Source organism: Nerophis lumbriciformis, linkage group LG07 (assembly GCF_033978685.3).
Source record: "Nerophis lumbriciformis linkage group LG07, RoL_Nlum_v2.1, whole genome shotgun sequence".
Classification (NCBI taxonomy): domain Eukaryota; kingdom Metazoa; phylum Chordata; class Actinopteri; order Syngnathiformes; family Syngnathidae; genus Nerophis; species Nerophis lumbriciformis.
The window spans coordinates 45,217,460-45,235,105 of record NC_084554.2 but is presented as its reverse complement, the minus strand read 5'-3'; the positions used below and the strand labels follow the sequence as shown (position 1 = coordinate 45,235,105).

The window sequence follows — 17,646 nt, the reverse complement described above, 5'->3', positions numbered from 1 at the left end:
AAGTTTCTCGTGCGCACGAGATACATGTCTAAAAATATATATTTATTTTTTATTTTTTTTATAACTTTATAAAAAGTTTCTGTGCGCACGAGATACATAAATAAATAACAAAATAAAATAAAATTATTAAAAAAATAATTTCCCCCATGTCCCTTTAGGGGCTCTGTAAAAACATCCTTCAAATGTATTTTTTATTTCTTTTCAAACACCTTTGATTTAAATTAAAAATTTTATGCGGCCCTCGTTTGAAAAATACTGTACTGCAGTGTGGATGTTTGAGTTATTTGAGCTTCTTATTAGCTTCTGGCGCAAAGATGTGTAACTCAAGCACTCAATAAGTAACCCAAAAACCTCCACCAGCCAATGAAATGAGAACTTGAGAGGTCCAAAGTTCCCGGCGCTCCACCACATGAGCTCCATCTCCATCCCGGCCTGCTGTCAGTTTGCTCGTTCGCCAGAGCCATGCTGAGATTCAGCCTCGCTCTCTTGCTCCTCCTGCTGGGGGTCCGCTGCGTCGCACAAGAGGCGGGACAAAGCAAAGGCTGCGCCTGCGGATACCCCGGAATCCCCGGGGACCCGGGTCACAACGGGGCGCCCGGGAGAGACGGCAGGGATGGACTCCGTGGCGAAAAGGGGGACACGGGTAAATAAAGACACGGTTTATGCGGTCATTTCGTAATTAATAATACAAAATTTTATCCTCTCTGATTAGGTGGAATTGGTCTGACAGGGTTGGCGGGAAAGAACGGCCCAAAGGGCGACGCAGGGGACCCGGGTAAGTGAAGGAATCTTCTCATCCACATTTATGGTCCTTTTCACCTTCAGAACCAGTACAATATACCGTATTTTTCGGAGTATAAGTCGCACCGGCCAAAATGCATAATAAAGAAGGAAAAAAACATATATAAGTCGCACTGGAGTATAAGTCGCATTTTTGGAGGAAATGTATTTGATAAAACCCGACACCAAGAATAGACATTTGAAAGGCAATTTAAAATAAATAAAGAATAGTGAACAACAGGCTGAATAAGTGTACGTTATATGAGGCATAAATAACCAACTGAGAAGGTGCCTGGTATGTTAACGTAACATATTATGGTAAGAGTCATTCAAATAACTATAACATATAGAACATGCTATACGTTTACCAAACAATCTGTCACTCCTAATCGCTAAATCCCATGAAATCTTATACGTCTAGTCTCTTACGTGAATGAGCTAAATAATATTATTTGATATTTTACGGTAATGTGTTAATAATTTCACACATAAGTCACTCCTGAGTATAAATCGCACCCCCGGTCAAACTATGAAAAAAACTGCGACTTATAGTCAGAAATATACGTTAACAACTAGAAAATGCAATTTCCATAGAAATTTCGTGTTGAAGAGCCAAAACCGAACTGAAATGCTAACAGTCAGCACGCTGGCCAGATAGCGTTAAGTAACAAAAACTATTAGCAAAAGAAGCTAAAAAGACAGCTTGCTAACAATATAATTCTTACAGTTAGCATGAGTGAAATACATGAAATATATGACATTGAGGTGTATACTTGATAAATTAGCTATAACATCTAGCACGATAATGTGAGCATGCTAAAATGCTAACTGTAACGTACGTCACGCACCAAAATATATCGCTCTGAGGCGTGTGCCTGAAAAATGTGTTTAAAATGCTGGTCGCTATTAGAGATGTCCGATATTATCGGCCGATAAATGCTTTAAAATGTAATATCGGAAATTATCGGTATCGTTTTTTTAATTTTTTAATTTATTTTATTTATTTTTTAATTAAATCAACATAAAAAACACAAGATACACTTACAATTAGTGCTCCAACCCAAAAAAACCTCCCTCCCCCATTTACACTCATTCACACAAAAGGGTTGTTTCTTTCTGTTATTAATATTCTGGTTCCTACATTATATTCATCTTATATATCTTGTCTTTTAACAAAGAAACAAGGAAGTCACAATCTTCGTTCAATGAATGTTCTGCAATTTGTCGTCCCCAAAGTAAGAACTGAACTGGGCAAGAAAGCATTTAGGTTTTCAGCACCGATGGCTTGGAATAACCTACAATGGAATATTGAACTTCAAACCCTTGTTACATTGAATGAGTTTAAAGCTTCTGTGAAAGGACTGCAGTCTACCTTGTCTGTATGCACACGTGTCATGTGAGCAAGTTTTAATGTTGTATATGTGATGTTTTATGTGTTTACTGTTTTTTATGTAACCTTGCTGCTGCCCTCTTGGCCAGGTCTCCCTTGAAAAAGAGATATTTCATCTCAATGGGATTTTTACCTGGTTAAATAAAGGATAAAAAAAAGTATATATCAATACAGTCTGCAGGGATACAGTCCGTAAGCACACATGATTGTGCGTGCTGCTGGTCCACTAATAGTACTAACCTTTAACAGTTAATTTTACTCATTTTCATTAATTACTAGTTTCTATGTAACTGTTTTTATATTGTTTTATTTTCTTTTTTTATTCAAGAAATGTTTTTTAATTTATTTATCTTATTTTATTTTATAATTTTTTTTTAAAAGGACCTTATCTTCACCATACCTGGTTGTCCCAATTAGGCATAATAATGTGTTAATTCCACGACTGTATATATCGGTATCGGTAATTAAGAGTTGGACAATATCGGGATATCGGCAAAAAAGCCCTTATCGGACATCCCTAGTGACAATCATTTAACTTTTTAATTGAAGTTGTGTTAACTTTTTTTTAAACTTTGAAAAATGAAATAGAAGGAACTAGAACTGTTCCTTGTCTTCCTAGGTGCACCTGGTCCAGCGGGGCTCAAGGGGAAAAAGGGGGACAATGGAGAGCAGGGCCCACTTGGGAAAATGGGGCCCCAAGGAGTCCAAGGGCCTGTGGGTTTGAAAGGAAGTAAAGGCGAGCTTGGGTTACCTGGACCCCAGGGCCCCGAAGGTGGCGTGGGGGGGTCTGGACCACAGGGTCTAAAGGGGGAAACCGGCCTCCGCGGGGACAGAGGCATTCAGGGACCCATGGGTCCCCCTGGCAGGCAAGGTCCTCAAGGGGACATGGGCGTTCCAGGCCACAAAGGCGCCCTAGGCCATCGGGGGGAGACGGGGTCCCCAGGAGACCTGGGTGACAAGGGCGAGAAAGGAGACGCTTGTGTTCTCTCCAAAAGTGCTTTCTCCGTGGGACTGACGGCGCAGAGCAAGCTCCCGCCGGCTCACACGCCCGTCCGCTTCGACAAGATTATCTACAACCGGCAAAATCATTACGATCCCCAGACCGGAAGGTTCACCTGCTCGCTGCCCGGCGCCTACTTCTTCACCTACCACATCACCGTCTTCTCCAGGAACGCCAAGGTGGCTCTGGTGAAGAACGGCGCCAAGGTGGTCCACACCAGCGACCACTACCAGAGCAGCGAGGACCAGGCTGCAGGGGGCGCCGTGCTGCACCTGGAGGCTGGAGACAAGGTGTGGCTGCAGGTGGTCGGAGGGGAGCTCTTTAACGGGCTCTTTGCGGACGAAGACGACGACACCACCTTCTCTGGCTTCATCCTGTTTGGCCCCTAAGTAAGTCTGCATGCTTACTTATTTTACTAGCATTTCAACTCATTTCAATCTTTTAAAGCTAAAATGTGTGGATTTTGATCTTGCAAGTACGTTGACTGTTCCCATTACAACATGCTAACAATAACATGCCAACAGTTTTTCAAATTGTATTCGTTTGAAACTAAAAATCTCGGCTTTTGATACTTGCCGCCATCTTAGAAGTACGCTAACTTTTCCTGTCAGAATGCTAATGTTAGCATGCTAACTTAAATTTTTATTTTAAACTTAAATTGAATGGATTTTGAGACATGTTTCCATCTTGCAATGATGTTGACTGTTCCCATTATAACATGCTAACAATGATATGCTAACAGTTTTTCTAATTTTATTTGTTTGAACCTAAAAATCACGTCTTTGCCGCCATCTTAGAAGAACGCTAACTTTTCCTATGTCAGAATGCTAATGTTAGCATGCTAACATTGATTTTGATTTTAAACTTAAAATTAATGGATTTTGAGACATGTTTCCATCTTGCAAGTATGTTGACTGTTCCCATTATAACATGCTAACAATAATATGCTAACAGTTTTTCAAATTGTATTCATTTGAACCTAAAAATCAGGGCTTTTGATACTTGCCGCCATCTTAGAAGTACGCTAACTTTTCCTGTCAGAATGCTAATGTTAGCATGCTAACTTAAATTTTTATTTTAAACTTAAAATTCATGGATTTTGAGACATGTTTCCATCTTGTAATGATGTTGACTGTTCCCATTATAACATGCTAACAATGATATGCTAACAGTTTTTCAAATTGTATTTGTTTGAACCTAAAAATCACGTCTTTGCCGCCATCTTAGAAGAACGCTAACTTTTCCTATGTCAGAATGCTAATGTTAGCATACTAACATTGATTTTGATTTTAAACTTAAAATTAATGGATTTTGAGACATGTTTCCATCTTGCAAGTATGTTGACTGTTCCCATTATGACGTGCTAACAATAATATGCTAACAATGTTTGCTAATTTTATTTGTACCATCTTAGAAGTACGCTGACTGTTCATATGTCAGAATGTTAACGTTAGCTTGCTAACATTTTAGTTAATTTTGACCATATAAACCTAAAATTCATGGATTTTGAGACATGTTTCCACCTTGCAAGTATGTTGACTGTTCCCATGATAACATGCTAACATTAGTTTGCTAAAAATGTTTGCTATTTTTATTCATTTAAACCTAAAAATCATGGCTTTTGATACTTAGCACTATTTTAGTACGCTAACTTTCCTTTTGTCAGCATGCTAACATTTTAGTTAATTTTTATCATTTAAACTTAAAATTCATGGATTTTGAGAAATATTTCCATCTTGCAAGTATGTTAACTGTTCCCATTACAACATGCTAACAGTAATATGCTAACAGTTCAAATTTTATTTGTTTGAACCTAAAAATCACGTCTTTTTCGCCATCTTTGAAGTACGCTAACTTTTCCTGTCAGAATGCTAATGTTAGCATGCTAACATTGATTTTGATTTTAAACTTAAAATTCATGAATTTTGAGACGTTTCCATATTGCAAGTACGTTGACTGTTCCCATTATAACATGCTAACAATAATATGCGAACAGTTTTTCAAATTTTATTTGTTTGAACCTAAAAATCATGGCTTTTGATACTTGCCGCCATCTTAGAAGTACGCTAACTTTTCCTATGTCAGAATGCTAATGTTAGCATGCTAACATAAATTTTGATTTTAAACTTAAAATTCATGGATTTTGAGACATTTTTCTATCTTGCAAGTATGTTGACTGTTCCCATTATAACATGCTAACAATAATATGCTAACAGTTTTTCAAATTTGATTCGTTTCAACCTAAAAATTAATGGCTTTTGATACCTGCCGCCATCTTAGAAGTACGCTAACTTTTCCTATGTCAGAATGCTAATGTTAGCATGCTAACATTAATTTTGATTTTAAACTTAAAATTCATGGATTTTGAGACATGTTTCCATCTTGCAAGTATGTTAACTGTTCCCATTACAAAATGCTAACAATAATATGCTAACAGTTTTTCAAATTGTATTCATTTGAACCAAAAAATCTCGGCTTTTGATACTTGCCGCCATCTTAGAAGTACGCTAACTTTTCCTGTCAGAATGCTAATGTTAGCATGCTAACATTAATTTTCATTTTAAACTTAAAATTCACGGATTTTGAGACATGTTTCCATCTTGCAATGACGTTGACTGTTCCCATTATAACATGCTAACAATGATATGCTAACAGTTTTTCAAATTTTATTTGTTTGAACCTAAAAATCACGTCTTTGCTGCCGTCTTAGAATAACGCTAACTTTTCCTATGTCAGAATGCTAATGTTAGCATGCTAACATTGATTTTGATTTTAAACTTAAAATTCATTAATTTTGAGACGTTTCCATATTGCAAGTATGTTGACTGTTCCCATTATAACATGCTAACAATAATATGCTAACAATGTTTGCTAATTTTATTTGTACCATCTTAGAAGTACGCTGACTGTTCATATGTCAGAATGTTAACGTTAGCTTGCTAACATTTTAGTTAATTTTGACCATTTAAACCTAAAATTCATGGATTTTGAGACATGTTTCCATCTTGCAAGTATGTTGACTGTTCCCATGATAACATGCTAACATTAGTTTGCTAAAATTTTTTGCTATTTTTATTCATTTAAACCTAAAAGTCATGGCTTTTGATACATAGCACTATTTTAGTACGCTAACTTTCCTTTTGTCAGCATGCTAACATTTTAGTTAATTTTTATCATTTAAACTTAAAATTCATGGATTTTGAGAAATGTTTCCATCTTGCAAGTATGTTAACTGTTCCCATTACAACATGCTAACAGTAATCTGCTAACAGTTTTTCAAATTGTATTTGTTTGAACCTAAAAATCACGTCTTTGCCGCCATCTTTGAAGTACGCTAACTTTTCCCATGTCAGAATGCTAATGTTAGCATGCTAACATTGATTTTGATTTTAAACTTAAAATTCATGAATTTTGAGACGTTTCCATATTGCAAGTACGTTGACTGCTCCCATTATAACATGCTAACAATAATATGCTAACAGTTTTTCACATTTTATTTGTTTGAACCTAAAAATCACGGCTTTTGATACTTGCCGCCATCTTAGAAGTACGCTAACTTTTCCTATGTCAGAATGCTAATGTTAACATGCTAACATAAATTTTGATTTTAAACTTAAAATTCATGGATTTTGAGACATTTTTCTATCTTGCAAGTATGTTGACTGTTTCCATTATAACATGCTGACAATAATATGTTAACAGTTTTTCAAATTTGATTCGTTTCAACCTAAAAATTAATGGCTTTTGATACTTGCCGCCATCTTAGAAGTACGCTAACTTTTCCTATGTCAGAATACTACTGTTAGCATGCTAACATTAATTTTGATTTTAAACTTAAAATTCATGGATTTTGAGACATGTTTCCATCTTGCAAGTATGTTGACTGTTCCCATTACAACATGCTAACAATAATATGCTAACAGTTTTTCAAATTTTATTTGTTTGAACCTAAAAATCATGTCTTTGCCGCCATCTTAGAAGTACGCTAACTTTTCCTATGTCAGAATGCTAATGTTAGCATGCTAACATTGATTTTGATTTTAAACTTAAAATTCATGAATTTTGAGACGTTTCCATCTTGCAAGTATGTTGACTGTTCCCATTATGACATGCTAACAATAATATGCTAACAATGTTTGCTAATTTTATTTGTACCATCTTAGAAGTACGCTGACTGTTCATATGTCAGAATGTTAACGTTAGCATGCTAACATTTTAGTGAATTTTGACCATTTAAACTTAAAATTCATGGATTTTGAGACATGTTTCCATCTTGCAAGTATGTTGACTGTTCCCATGATAACATACTAACATTACGGTAGTTTCTAAAATGTTTTGCTATTTTTATTCATTTAAACCTAAAAATCATGGCTTTTGATACATAGCACTATTTTAGTATGCTAAATTTCCCTTTGTCAGCATGCTAACATTTTAGTTAATTTTTATCATTTAAACTTAAAATTCATGGATTTTGAGAATTGTTTCCATCTTGCAAGTATGTTAACTGTTCCTATTACAACATGCTAACAGTAATATGCTAACAGTTTTTGCTCATTTCATTTGAACCATCTGTTCCTAAGTCAGAATGCTAACATTTTAGTTAATTTTGATCATTCAAACTTAAAATTCATGGTTTTTGAGACATGTTTCCATCTTGCAAGTATGTTCACTGTTCCCATGCTAACATTAGTTTGCTATTTTTTTTTGCTATTTTGCTATTTTTATTAATTTAAACCTAAAAACCATGGCTTTTGATACTTGGCGCTATTTCAGTAGGCTAACTTTCCCTATGTCAGCATGTTAACGTTAGCATGCTAACATTTTAGTTCATTTTTATCATTTAAACCTAAAACTAATGGGTTTTGAAACATGTTTCCATCTTGCAAGTATGTTGACTGTTCCTATTATAACATTCTAACATTAGTTTGCTAATTTGTTTTGCTAATTTTATTCATTTAAACCTAAAAAGCAGAGCTTTTGATACTTGGCGCTATGTTAGAAGTACGCTAACTTTTCCTATGTCAGCATGCTAAAGTTAGCATGCTAACAATTAGTTAACTTTGATAATTTAAACTTAAAATTGATGGATTTGAGACATGTTTACATCTTGCAAGTATGTTCACTGTTCCTATTATAACATGCTAACATTAGTTTGCTAACATGTTGTGCTATTTTGCTAATTGTATTAATTTAAACTTTTGATACTTGGCGCTCTCTTAGAAGTACGCTAACTTTTCCAATGTCAGCATGCTAATGTTAGCATGCTAACATTATAGTTAATTTTGATAATTTAAACCTAAAATTCATGGGTTTTAAAACATGTTTTCATATTGCAAGTATGTCGACTGTTCCCATTACAACATTCTAACAATAATATGCTAACAGTTTTTGCTAATTTCATTCATTTAAACCTAAAAATCATGGCTTTTGATACTTGGCGCTATCTTAGAAGTACGCCAACTTTTCCTATGTTAGCATGTTACGTTAACATGCTAAAATGTGTGTTAATTTGGAGCATTTAAACTTGAAAATCATGGATTTTGAGACATGTTTACGTCTTGCAAGTATGTTAACTGTTCCTATTATAACAAGTTAACATAAGCATGCAAATATTTTATGCTAGCTTTTAGCGTAAGCCCATGAAAATTTCAGGCGAGACTTTTCTCGTTTTATTTGCTCTTACTTGCTCATTTCATCCATTAATTTTGTTTACCGTTTGTCCTCATCAGAGTCACAGGTGAGCCGGAACCTATCCCGGCTGACTTAGGAGCGAGAGGCGTTCAAGCACACCCTGGACTGGCAGACATGTGAACCACTACTTTTATTTTAGCCCTTTTTGTTTTGTTCTTTAAAGATTGAACAACAATAAATGAAGGTAAACGACAGGAAGTGGACACTGTTGGGATGTAAGTCACCTTTGTATGCACACTTCAAACAGAAATGTCTCCTACTTTCACTTCTGTGGTTATCATCACAGCTTTTTATCTTTAACCATTTCAAAGTGGAATATTTGATGTGCAGTAATTGGAATCTTGAACAGGTCAATAATTTATAACATTTAATTAATTATTACTGTTTGAGCAATGACAGTTTTTGAAAAGAAGGTCCCACTAAAATCAATTAATAAAATTGTTAAAAATAAGTCGTAGAATTTTTATTTTTTTGTACTTTCAACGCTTAAATCTCTAGATCAACTTTAGATACATCCGTCGATTTAAAAGTAATTTTTTCATGTGCGTTTTATGACCTTTTTGTCAAAGAAAACATTGTTGTTTTTTGTCAAACACTCAAAATATGCAATATTTCCCCCCCAAAAATACTTCAAACTGGAATATTTGATGTGTAATTGGAGCCTTGAATAGGTAAATAATTTAAAACATTATTTTGATTCATTATTATTTTTCAAGCAATGACGGTTTAAAAAATAATTCCCACCAAAATCATCTGAACGTGATAAAAAATAACTCATACTTTTTTTTTTTTTTACATTTAACGCTTACGTCGATTTTAAGTTTTTAATATTTTTTCATGTTTTATTACTTTTTTTGTCAAAGGAAACATTGTTGTTGTTTTTAATAGGTAAATAATGTATTACATTATTTTGATTTATTATTTTTCAAGCAATGACAGTTGAAAGAAAATTCCCCCTAAAGTACACTAAATGTGATAAAAAAATAACTCACACTTTTTTCTTTTTTTTTTACATTTAACACTTAAATCTCTAGATCAACTTTAGATCTGTCCGTTGATTATACGTTTTTAATATTTGTTCATGTTTTATTACTTTTTTGTCAAAGGACAAAACTCAAAATATGCAATATTTCCCCCCCAAAATAATTGAAACTATATTTGATGTGCAGTAACTGGAGCCTTAAATAATTCAATCATTTATTACCGTATTTTCCGCACTATTAGCCGCACCTAAAAACCACAAATTTACTCAAAAGCTGACAGTGCGGCTTATAACCCGGTGCGCTTTATATATGGATTAATATTAAGATTAATTTTCATAAAGTTTCGGTCTCGCAACTACGGTAAACAGCCGCCATCTTTTTTCCCCGTAGAAGAGGAAGTGCTTCTTCTTCTACGCAAGCAACCGCCAAGGTAAGCACCCGCCCCCATAGAACAGGAAGCGCTTCTTCTTCTACTGTAAGCAACCACCCGCCCGCGTAGAAGAAGAAGAAGAAGAAGAAGCGCGCGGATATTACGTTTCATTTCCTTTGTGTGTTTACATCTGTAAAGACCACAAAATGGCTCCTACTAAGCGACAAGTTTCCGGTTCATGAAAAGACGCAATCTCTCCATCCGCACACGGACTACTATTTCACAGCAACTGCCTAAAGACTTTCAAGAAAAGCTGGCTACTTTCCGTGCATATTGTAAAAACAAGATAGCTGAAAAAAAGATCCGGCCAGAGAACATTATCAACATGGACGAGGTTCCACTGACTTTTGATATTCCTGTGAACCGCACTGTGGATACAACGGGAGCACGTACGGTGAATATTCGCACCACAGGGAATGAGAAGTCATCCTTCACTGTGGTTCTAGCTTGCCATGCTAATGGCCAGAAACTTCCACCCATGGTGATATTCAAAAGGAAGACCTTGCCAAAAGAGACCTTTCCAGCCGGCGTCATCATAAAAGCTAACTCGAAGGGATGGATGGATGAAGAAAAGATGAGCGAGTGGTTAAGGTAAGTTTACGCGAAGAGGCCGGGTGGCTTTTTTCACGCAGCTCCGTCCATGTTGATATACGACTCCATGCGCGCCCACATCACGCTGGTTTTTAATATATTATTAAAGTTTGACTGACCTATCTGACTGTTTTTTTGACATTCCTTTAGCGCAGTTAGATGTGGCTTATAACACGGGGCGGCTTATAGGTGGACAAAGTTTTGAAATATGCCGTTCATTGAAGGCGCGGCTTATAACCCAGGGCGCCTTATGGTGCGGAAAATACGGTACATTATTTTGATTAATTATTTTTCAAACAATGACAGTTTAAAGAAAATTCCCTCTAAAATCAACTAAATGTGATAAAAAAATAACTCGCACTTTTTTCTTTTTTACATTTAACACTTAAATCTCTAGATCAACATTAGATCTATCCGTCGATTATACGTTTTTAATATTTATTCATGTTTTATTACTTTTTTTGTCAAAGGAAACATTGTTTTTTATATGGCAAACACTCAAAATATGCAATATTTCCCCCCAAAATAATTGAAACTATGATATTTGATGTGCAGTAATTGGAGCCTTAAATAGGTCAATCATTTATCATCATATCATTGATTATTTTTCAAGCAATGACAGTTTAAAGAAAATTCCCTCTAAAATCAACTAAATGTGATTAAAAAAAACCCTCATACTTTTTAATTTTTTTTTACATTTAACACTTAAATCTCTATATCAACTTTAGATCTATCCGTCGATTATACATTTTCAATATTTGATCATGTTTTATTACTTTTTTGTTAAAGGAAACATTGTTTTTTATATGGCCAACACTCAAAATGTGCAATATTTTCACCCAAAAAGTGGAATATTTGATGTGAAGTCATTGGAGCTTTAAATAGGTAAATAATTCTTAACAACATGGATTTTGATTCATTATTATTTTTTGGAGCAATGCCTGCTACTAAGAAAACTGCTTTGTGTTATTAGTCAACATTGAATGAATGAATGAATGAAATACGTTTATTTCGGTCATATAATCAACCAAAGTGGCTGGGGAGAGGGAAGTCTGGGCTTCCCTGCTTAGGCTGCTGCCCCCGCGACCCGACCTCGGATAAGCGGAAGAAGATGGATGGATGGATGGAGTTTAACAGTACAGATTATACATATTTAACAATCATACACATTTACACACAAAAAGAAAAGAAAAAGAATGACCGAAAAAGGAATAGGCTGAAGCCAAAGTTTATATTTGCCTATCCTATACATTCACTGAACATTAGATTGCCTGGAACATCAACGTTAAAAAAAAAAAAATCAATTGGATGAAAGTATTTGTTACTATATTTTGTAATTTTCAATTAATTCACCTTTCAAGGTTTTCTTAAACCTTATCAAAGCTGAGCTTGTTCCACCATTTAACTCCTAAAACTGAAATACATTTATATTTTATATTCCTTCTTACTTTACCTATTTCAAAAATCAATATCCCCTGTAAATTATAGTTTTCTCCTCTTAATTGAAATAACCTAAGAATGCATTGCAACTTTTTCCTGTTAGATTTTACCTGTGTGCTCTTTTATGTTTGTTTGTTTTTATCAGTAGAATGTGTAACACATTTAAATGGCCACACTTTGGACAACCATATGCCAATAATCTCAATATTGTCACCGCTTTGTTATTGTTGGCTATTCTTATGGCGCTTTCATAGTGGGATGGGCAGTTATGTGACACAAGGAACTAATATGAGGAAGACAACAACTGGAAGGTCCAGTCTTCTTTAGACTCCCTTTTTTTTTTCTTCTTCTTCAATGGGCCATTCAGGAGGAGGGCGTGGCTTCATGGCTTCCTCGCCCCCGCTTCTGACGTGTGATTGGCTGGCAGCCAAACAGTCAGGCGACTCTCAACCAGTAACATCCCTCCTTCAAACCTTCCAAGCCCCGCCCCCTCCAGGTCAACTGCAACAAGTGCATGAAGATGCTTGCCAGCACTTTACTCGACTTACTTCTCTTAACGGCGTACTCGCGGGGCAAAAAAAGGTCACTTTCTTGACCAACTTCTTCCATTAATTACGTTCAAATTTCCCCATTTAGCGCCCGCGGGAGCGTTTTTCGTCCTCCAACCGAGCGCCGACTCGCCTAATTGAGAAAGTTTGTCGGCGAGCGCTCAGCAGCTAGCTTAAGTTGCTACTAGCATTTGTGTTCAAATGTAGCCATTTTTCTTTCTGCGCTCGCTTTTTTTTCCTCCTCTCTTTTTCTTTCCCCTCGCGTCGACATGTTCGTGCGGGCGGACAAGGAGGAAGCCAGACTACTTTACTATGGCTAAGACTACGCCGACAGCTGCTCCGTTGACGTGAGGGCGGAGAACATCAGCGACTATGAGCACGGTGAGTTTATTCAAATGTGACGTCATCTTGACCTGTTGTTAATAAGTGACGTCATATTAACATGGAAAACTTGGGGTTGTCTCTCGTTGTGTTCTGCGAGGGCGCGTTACAGCCTTGGTTGTTATAGTGATGCTGGCTGCACAGGGACTCACACACACACACACACACACACACACACACACACTTGTGCGTGTGGGTGTGGGGGGGCCCAGCAGCTTACAAAGAAAGTTAATTAATGCAGAAGTAAAACAGACACTTTGGCTCCACTTCTGCAAGCTTCTTAATCCTGCTTTCAGAATCCAACCCCATTTCTGTTTTCACTCCTTGTTAGGGCGCCACACTTGTACTCTCGTGATTATGCACACCGCCAGCAGAAATCATAAAAAAAATAAAAAGTCATTCATTCATTTTTTATTTATCTCCTTCATTGATCAATCAATCAATGTTTATTTATATAGCCCTAAATCACAAGTGTCTCAAAGGGCTGCACAAGCCACGACGACATCCTTGGTACAAAGCCCACATAAGGGCAAGGAAAAACTCACCCCAGTGGGACGTCGATGTGAATGACTATGAGAAACCTTGGAGAGGACCGCATATGTGGGTAACCCCCCCCCCCCCCCCCCCCCCCCCTCTAGGGGAGACCGAATGCAATGGATGTCGAGTGGGTCTGACATAATATTGTGAGAGTCCAGTCCATAGTGGATCCAACATAATAGTAAGAGTCCAGTCCGTAGTGGATCTAACATAATAGTAAGAGTCCAGTCCATAGTGGATCTAACATAATAGTAAGAGTCCAGTCCATAGTGGGGCCAGCAGGACACCATCCCGAGCGGGGACGGGTCAGCAGCGCAGAGATGTTCCCAACCGATGCACAGGCGAGCGGTCCACCCCGGGTCCCGACTCTGGACAGCCAGCACTTCATCCATGGCCACCGGACCTGTGCCCCCCCCCCCCCCCCCCTCACAAGGAAGAGGGGAGCAGAGGAGAAACGAAACGGCAGATCAACTGGTCTAAAAGGGGGGTCTATTTAAAGGCTAGAGTATACAAATGAGTTTTAAGATGGGACTTAAATGCTTCTACTGAGGTAGCATCTCTAATTGTTACCGGGAGGGCATTCCATAGTACTGGAGCCCGAATAGAAAACGCTCTATAGCCCGCAGACTTTTTTTGGGCTCTGGGAATCACTAATAAGCCTATTGATGTGTATTTTGATCAATAGACAATTACACTCTTAACGAAACACATATTTACACACCTATGCTTAAGAAGGAACAGGATGAAGAAAATCTTATATTTCCTGTACCGAAATACATGTCAAACTACTTCCATAACGTAAATGACCGCCATAACCACAACACCAGGGGGAGTTCCACAAACCACGTTAAACCCAGATTCCGATCTAACAAAGGTCTTAACTAGAGATGTCAGATAATGGCTTTTTTGCCGATATTCCGAAATTGTCCAACTCTTAATTACCGATTCCGATATCAACCGATACCGATATATACAGTCGTGGAATTAACACATTATTATGCCTAATTTTGTTGTGATGCATTAAACAATGTAACAAGGTTTTCCAAAATAAATCAACTCAAGTTATGGAAAAAAGTGCCAACATGGCACTGCCATATTTAGGGACCGCAATGTCCCTTTGGGACAGAGGACCTTATTGTAATTGTAAGGTTTTATTATTATTACACCGGCCGCCTCTTTGAGCTGTAATTTGACCCCCTTAACATGCTTCAAAACTCACCATATTCGACACACACACATCAGGACTGGCGAAAATTGCTATCTAATAAAAAACCAAACCCCAAAACTCAAAATTGCGCCCCCTAGGAAAAATCACAGACAAAACTGCTTGTAACTTCCGGTAGGAATGTCGTAGAGACATAAAACAAAAACCTCTATGTAGGTCTGACTTAGAACTAGATTTCATACATTGACATCCTTCAGCAAAAATCAACAAGAAGTTGGCAATTCCCCCTTCAAAACAAAAGTTTACTAAAAACAGTCACTTTTGCCTCTTTGAGCTGTAATTTGACCCCCTTAACATGCTTCAAAACTCCCCAAACTGGACACACACATAAGGACTGGCAAAAATTGCGATCTTAGAAAAAGCCCAACCCCAAAACTCAAAATTGCGCTCTAGCGCCCCCTAGGAAGAAACACAGACACAAGTGCTCCTAGGAAGACAACTCAGACAAAACTGCCTGTAACTTCCAGTAGGAATGTCTTAGAGACATGAAACAAAAACTTCCTATGTAGGTCTCACTTAGACCTACATTTCATATGTTGACAACCCCCAGCAAAAATCAACAGGAAGTTTGCAATTCCCCCTTCAAAACAAAAGTTTTGTAAAAAACGGTCACCTTTTTTCAAACATTATCTCCTTTGAGCGCGTTTGTCGTGTCGGCTTCAAACTAGCACAGGAGAGAAAATGAACCCTTCTGATTAAAAGTTGACGAAAGAGTTTTTATTACTGCTCCGGTTTGGATTTTATGTGCCGTCAAAGTCGGTCCCGTCCATCGCTGCTTGCAGCTTTAATTATTATTGAAGTCACAAAGTGCATTATTTTTCTTAACATGCCTCAAAACAGCAGCTTGGAATTTGGGGCATGAGAGCATGAGGAGGGTGAGGTGTGCGGGGTGGGAGAGGGGTGTATATTGTAGCGTCCCGGAAGAGTTAGTGCTGCAAGGGGTTCTGGGTATTTGTTCTGTTGTGTTTATGTTGTGTTACGGTGCGGATGTTCTCCCGAAATGTGTTCGTCATTCTTGTTTGGTGTGGGTTCACAGTGTGGCGCATATTTGTAACAGTGTTAAAGTTGTTTATACGGCCACCCTCAGTGTGACTTGTATGGCTGTTGACCAAGTATGGCTTGCATTCACTTGTGTGTGTGAGAAGCCGGAGATATGTGACTGGGCCGGCATGCAAAGGCAGTGCCTTAAAGGTTTATTGGCGCTCTGTACTTCTTCCTATGTCCGTGTACACAGCGGACTTTTAAAAAGATTTTTAAGTTTTACTTTAAAAAAAACAAAAAACGATACCGATAATTTCCGATATTACATTTTAAAGCATTTATCGGCCGATAATACCGGCAGTCCGATATTATCGGACATCCCTAGTCTTAACTCATTCTCCTTCTATGCCACATCAATATGGAATGCACTCCCAACAGGTGTAAAAGAAAGTGCATCTCTATCCTCCTTCAAAACCGCACTAAAACAACCTCCAGGCAACTTCAACCCTTGACTAACACCCTCCCCCCTCCACATCCCACCTCCCCGGATCATAAATAACCAAATGTAAATAATCCAATGTATTTCTAATGTATATACTTGTTCTTATGCTATCTGAACTCACTATGTTCTCTGCTCTCTGTACATATCCTACCAAGTCAGACCTACACGGTTTCAATGTCCATTTCTCTGATGATGCAATTGTTGATGACTGAAGTGCTGATATCAACCAAACCCTCCTCATCCCACCCCGCGGATTGTAAATAATTCAATGTATATACTTTGATGATTTACTTGTGTGATGACTGTATTATGATGATAGTATATATTTGTACCACAAATTGATTTACGTGGACCCCGACTTAAACAAGTTGAAAAACTTATTGGGGTGTTACCATTTAGTGGTCAATTGTACGGAATATGTACTTCACTGTGCAATCTACTAATAAAAGTTTAAATCAATTAAAAACCCCTGCAACATAATAAGTAGTTAATGGATAGCCCAGATTCACAAGCATACAACCCAAACAAATACATCCAAATATAATGAAAACAAACAAAAAACACACACAAAAAAACAAGTGCAAAAACATCATGAAGTACAAACCAAACAAAAAATAATATACTCTGTAGACAATAACAAGTCGTTGTCGCAATTGTTGGATATGAATTTAATGAGGTGGTGACTTGTCCAGGGTGTACTCCGCCTACCGCCCGATTGTAGCTGAGATAGGCTCCAACGCCCCCCGCCACCCCGAAGGGAATAAGCGGTAGAAAATGGTAAAACTCATTCTAGATAGAGAAAAATCTACCCCCAAGTGGTCAAATCACAGCACGATAACTTAAAAATAAAGACAACTTCAAATTGTTTTCTTTGTTTAAAAATAAAACAAGCGCATTCTGAAAATGTACAAATGTAAATGTAAATGTGTTATACTTGTATAGCGCTTGTCTACCTTCAAGGTACTCAAAGCGCTTTGACACTATTTCCACATTCACCCATTCACACACACATTCACACACTGATGCCACGCCGTCCCCCAACAAATCATAATGTTGTTGTTTTTTTACACATACATGTTGCAGTTAGTAGTATTCTATCTTTATTTGTTGTTATTTAGACTTTCTGAATAAATGATGTGATTTTCAATCTATTAAGATAAAGAAAAT

The 17,646-nt window shown here is 37.2% G+C and overlaps 2 protein-coding genes across 3 annotated transcripts in view; both read left to right on the top strand.

Moving 5' to 3' along the window:
* The first annotated feature begins 331 nt into the window (after nucleotides 1–331).
* On the top strand, nucleotides 332–9,055 carry c1qtnf9 (C1q and TNF related 9). Its single transcript, XM_072913526.1, has 4 exons — nucleotides 332–643; nucleotides 713–775; nucleotides 2,790–3,559; nucleotides 8,900–9,055. The coding sequence occupies exons 1-3, from the start codon at nucleotides 463–465 to the stop codon at nucleotides 3,557–3,559; spliced, it is 1,014 nt and encodes a 337-aa protein (XP_072769627.1). The 5' UTR covers nucleotides 332–462; the 3' UTR covers nucleotides 8,900–9,055.
* Nucleotides 9,056–12,785: 3,730 nt separating this feature from the next.
* The window catches only part of spata13 (spermatogenesis associated 13), a 66,675-nt gene continuing 61,814 nt past the window's right edge, over nucleotides 12,786–17,646 (top strand). For both annotated transcript variants that reach the window (XM_061965082.2, XM_061965080.2), the window contains exon 1: nucleotides 12,786–13,234. In XM_061965082.2, coding sequence (XP_061821066.2) covers nucleotides 13,226–13,234 — 9 coding nt within the window. In that variant the 5' untranslated portion in view covers nucleotides 12,786–13,225. The remainder of the gene's footprint in view (nucleotides 13,235–17,646) is intronic.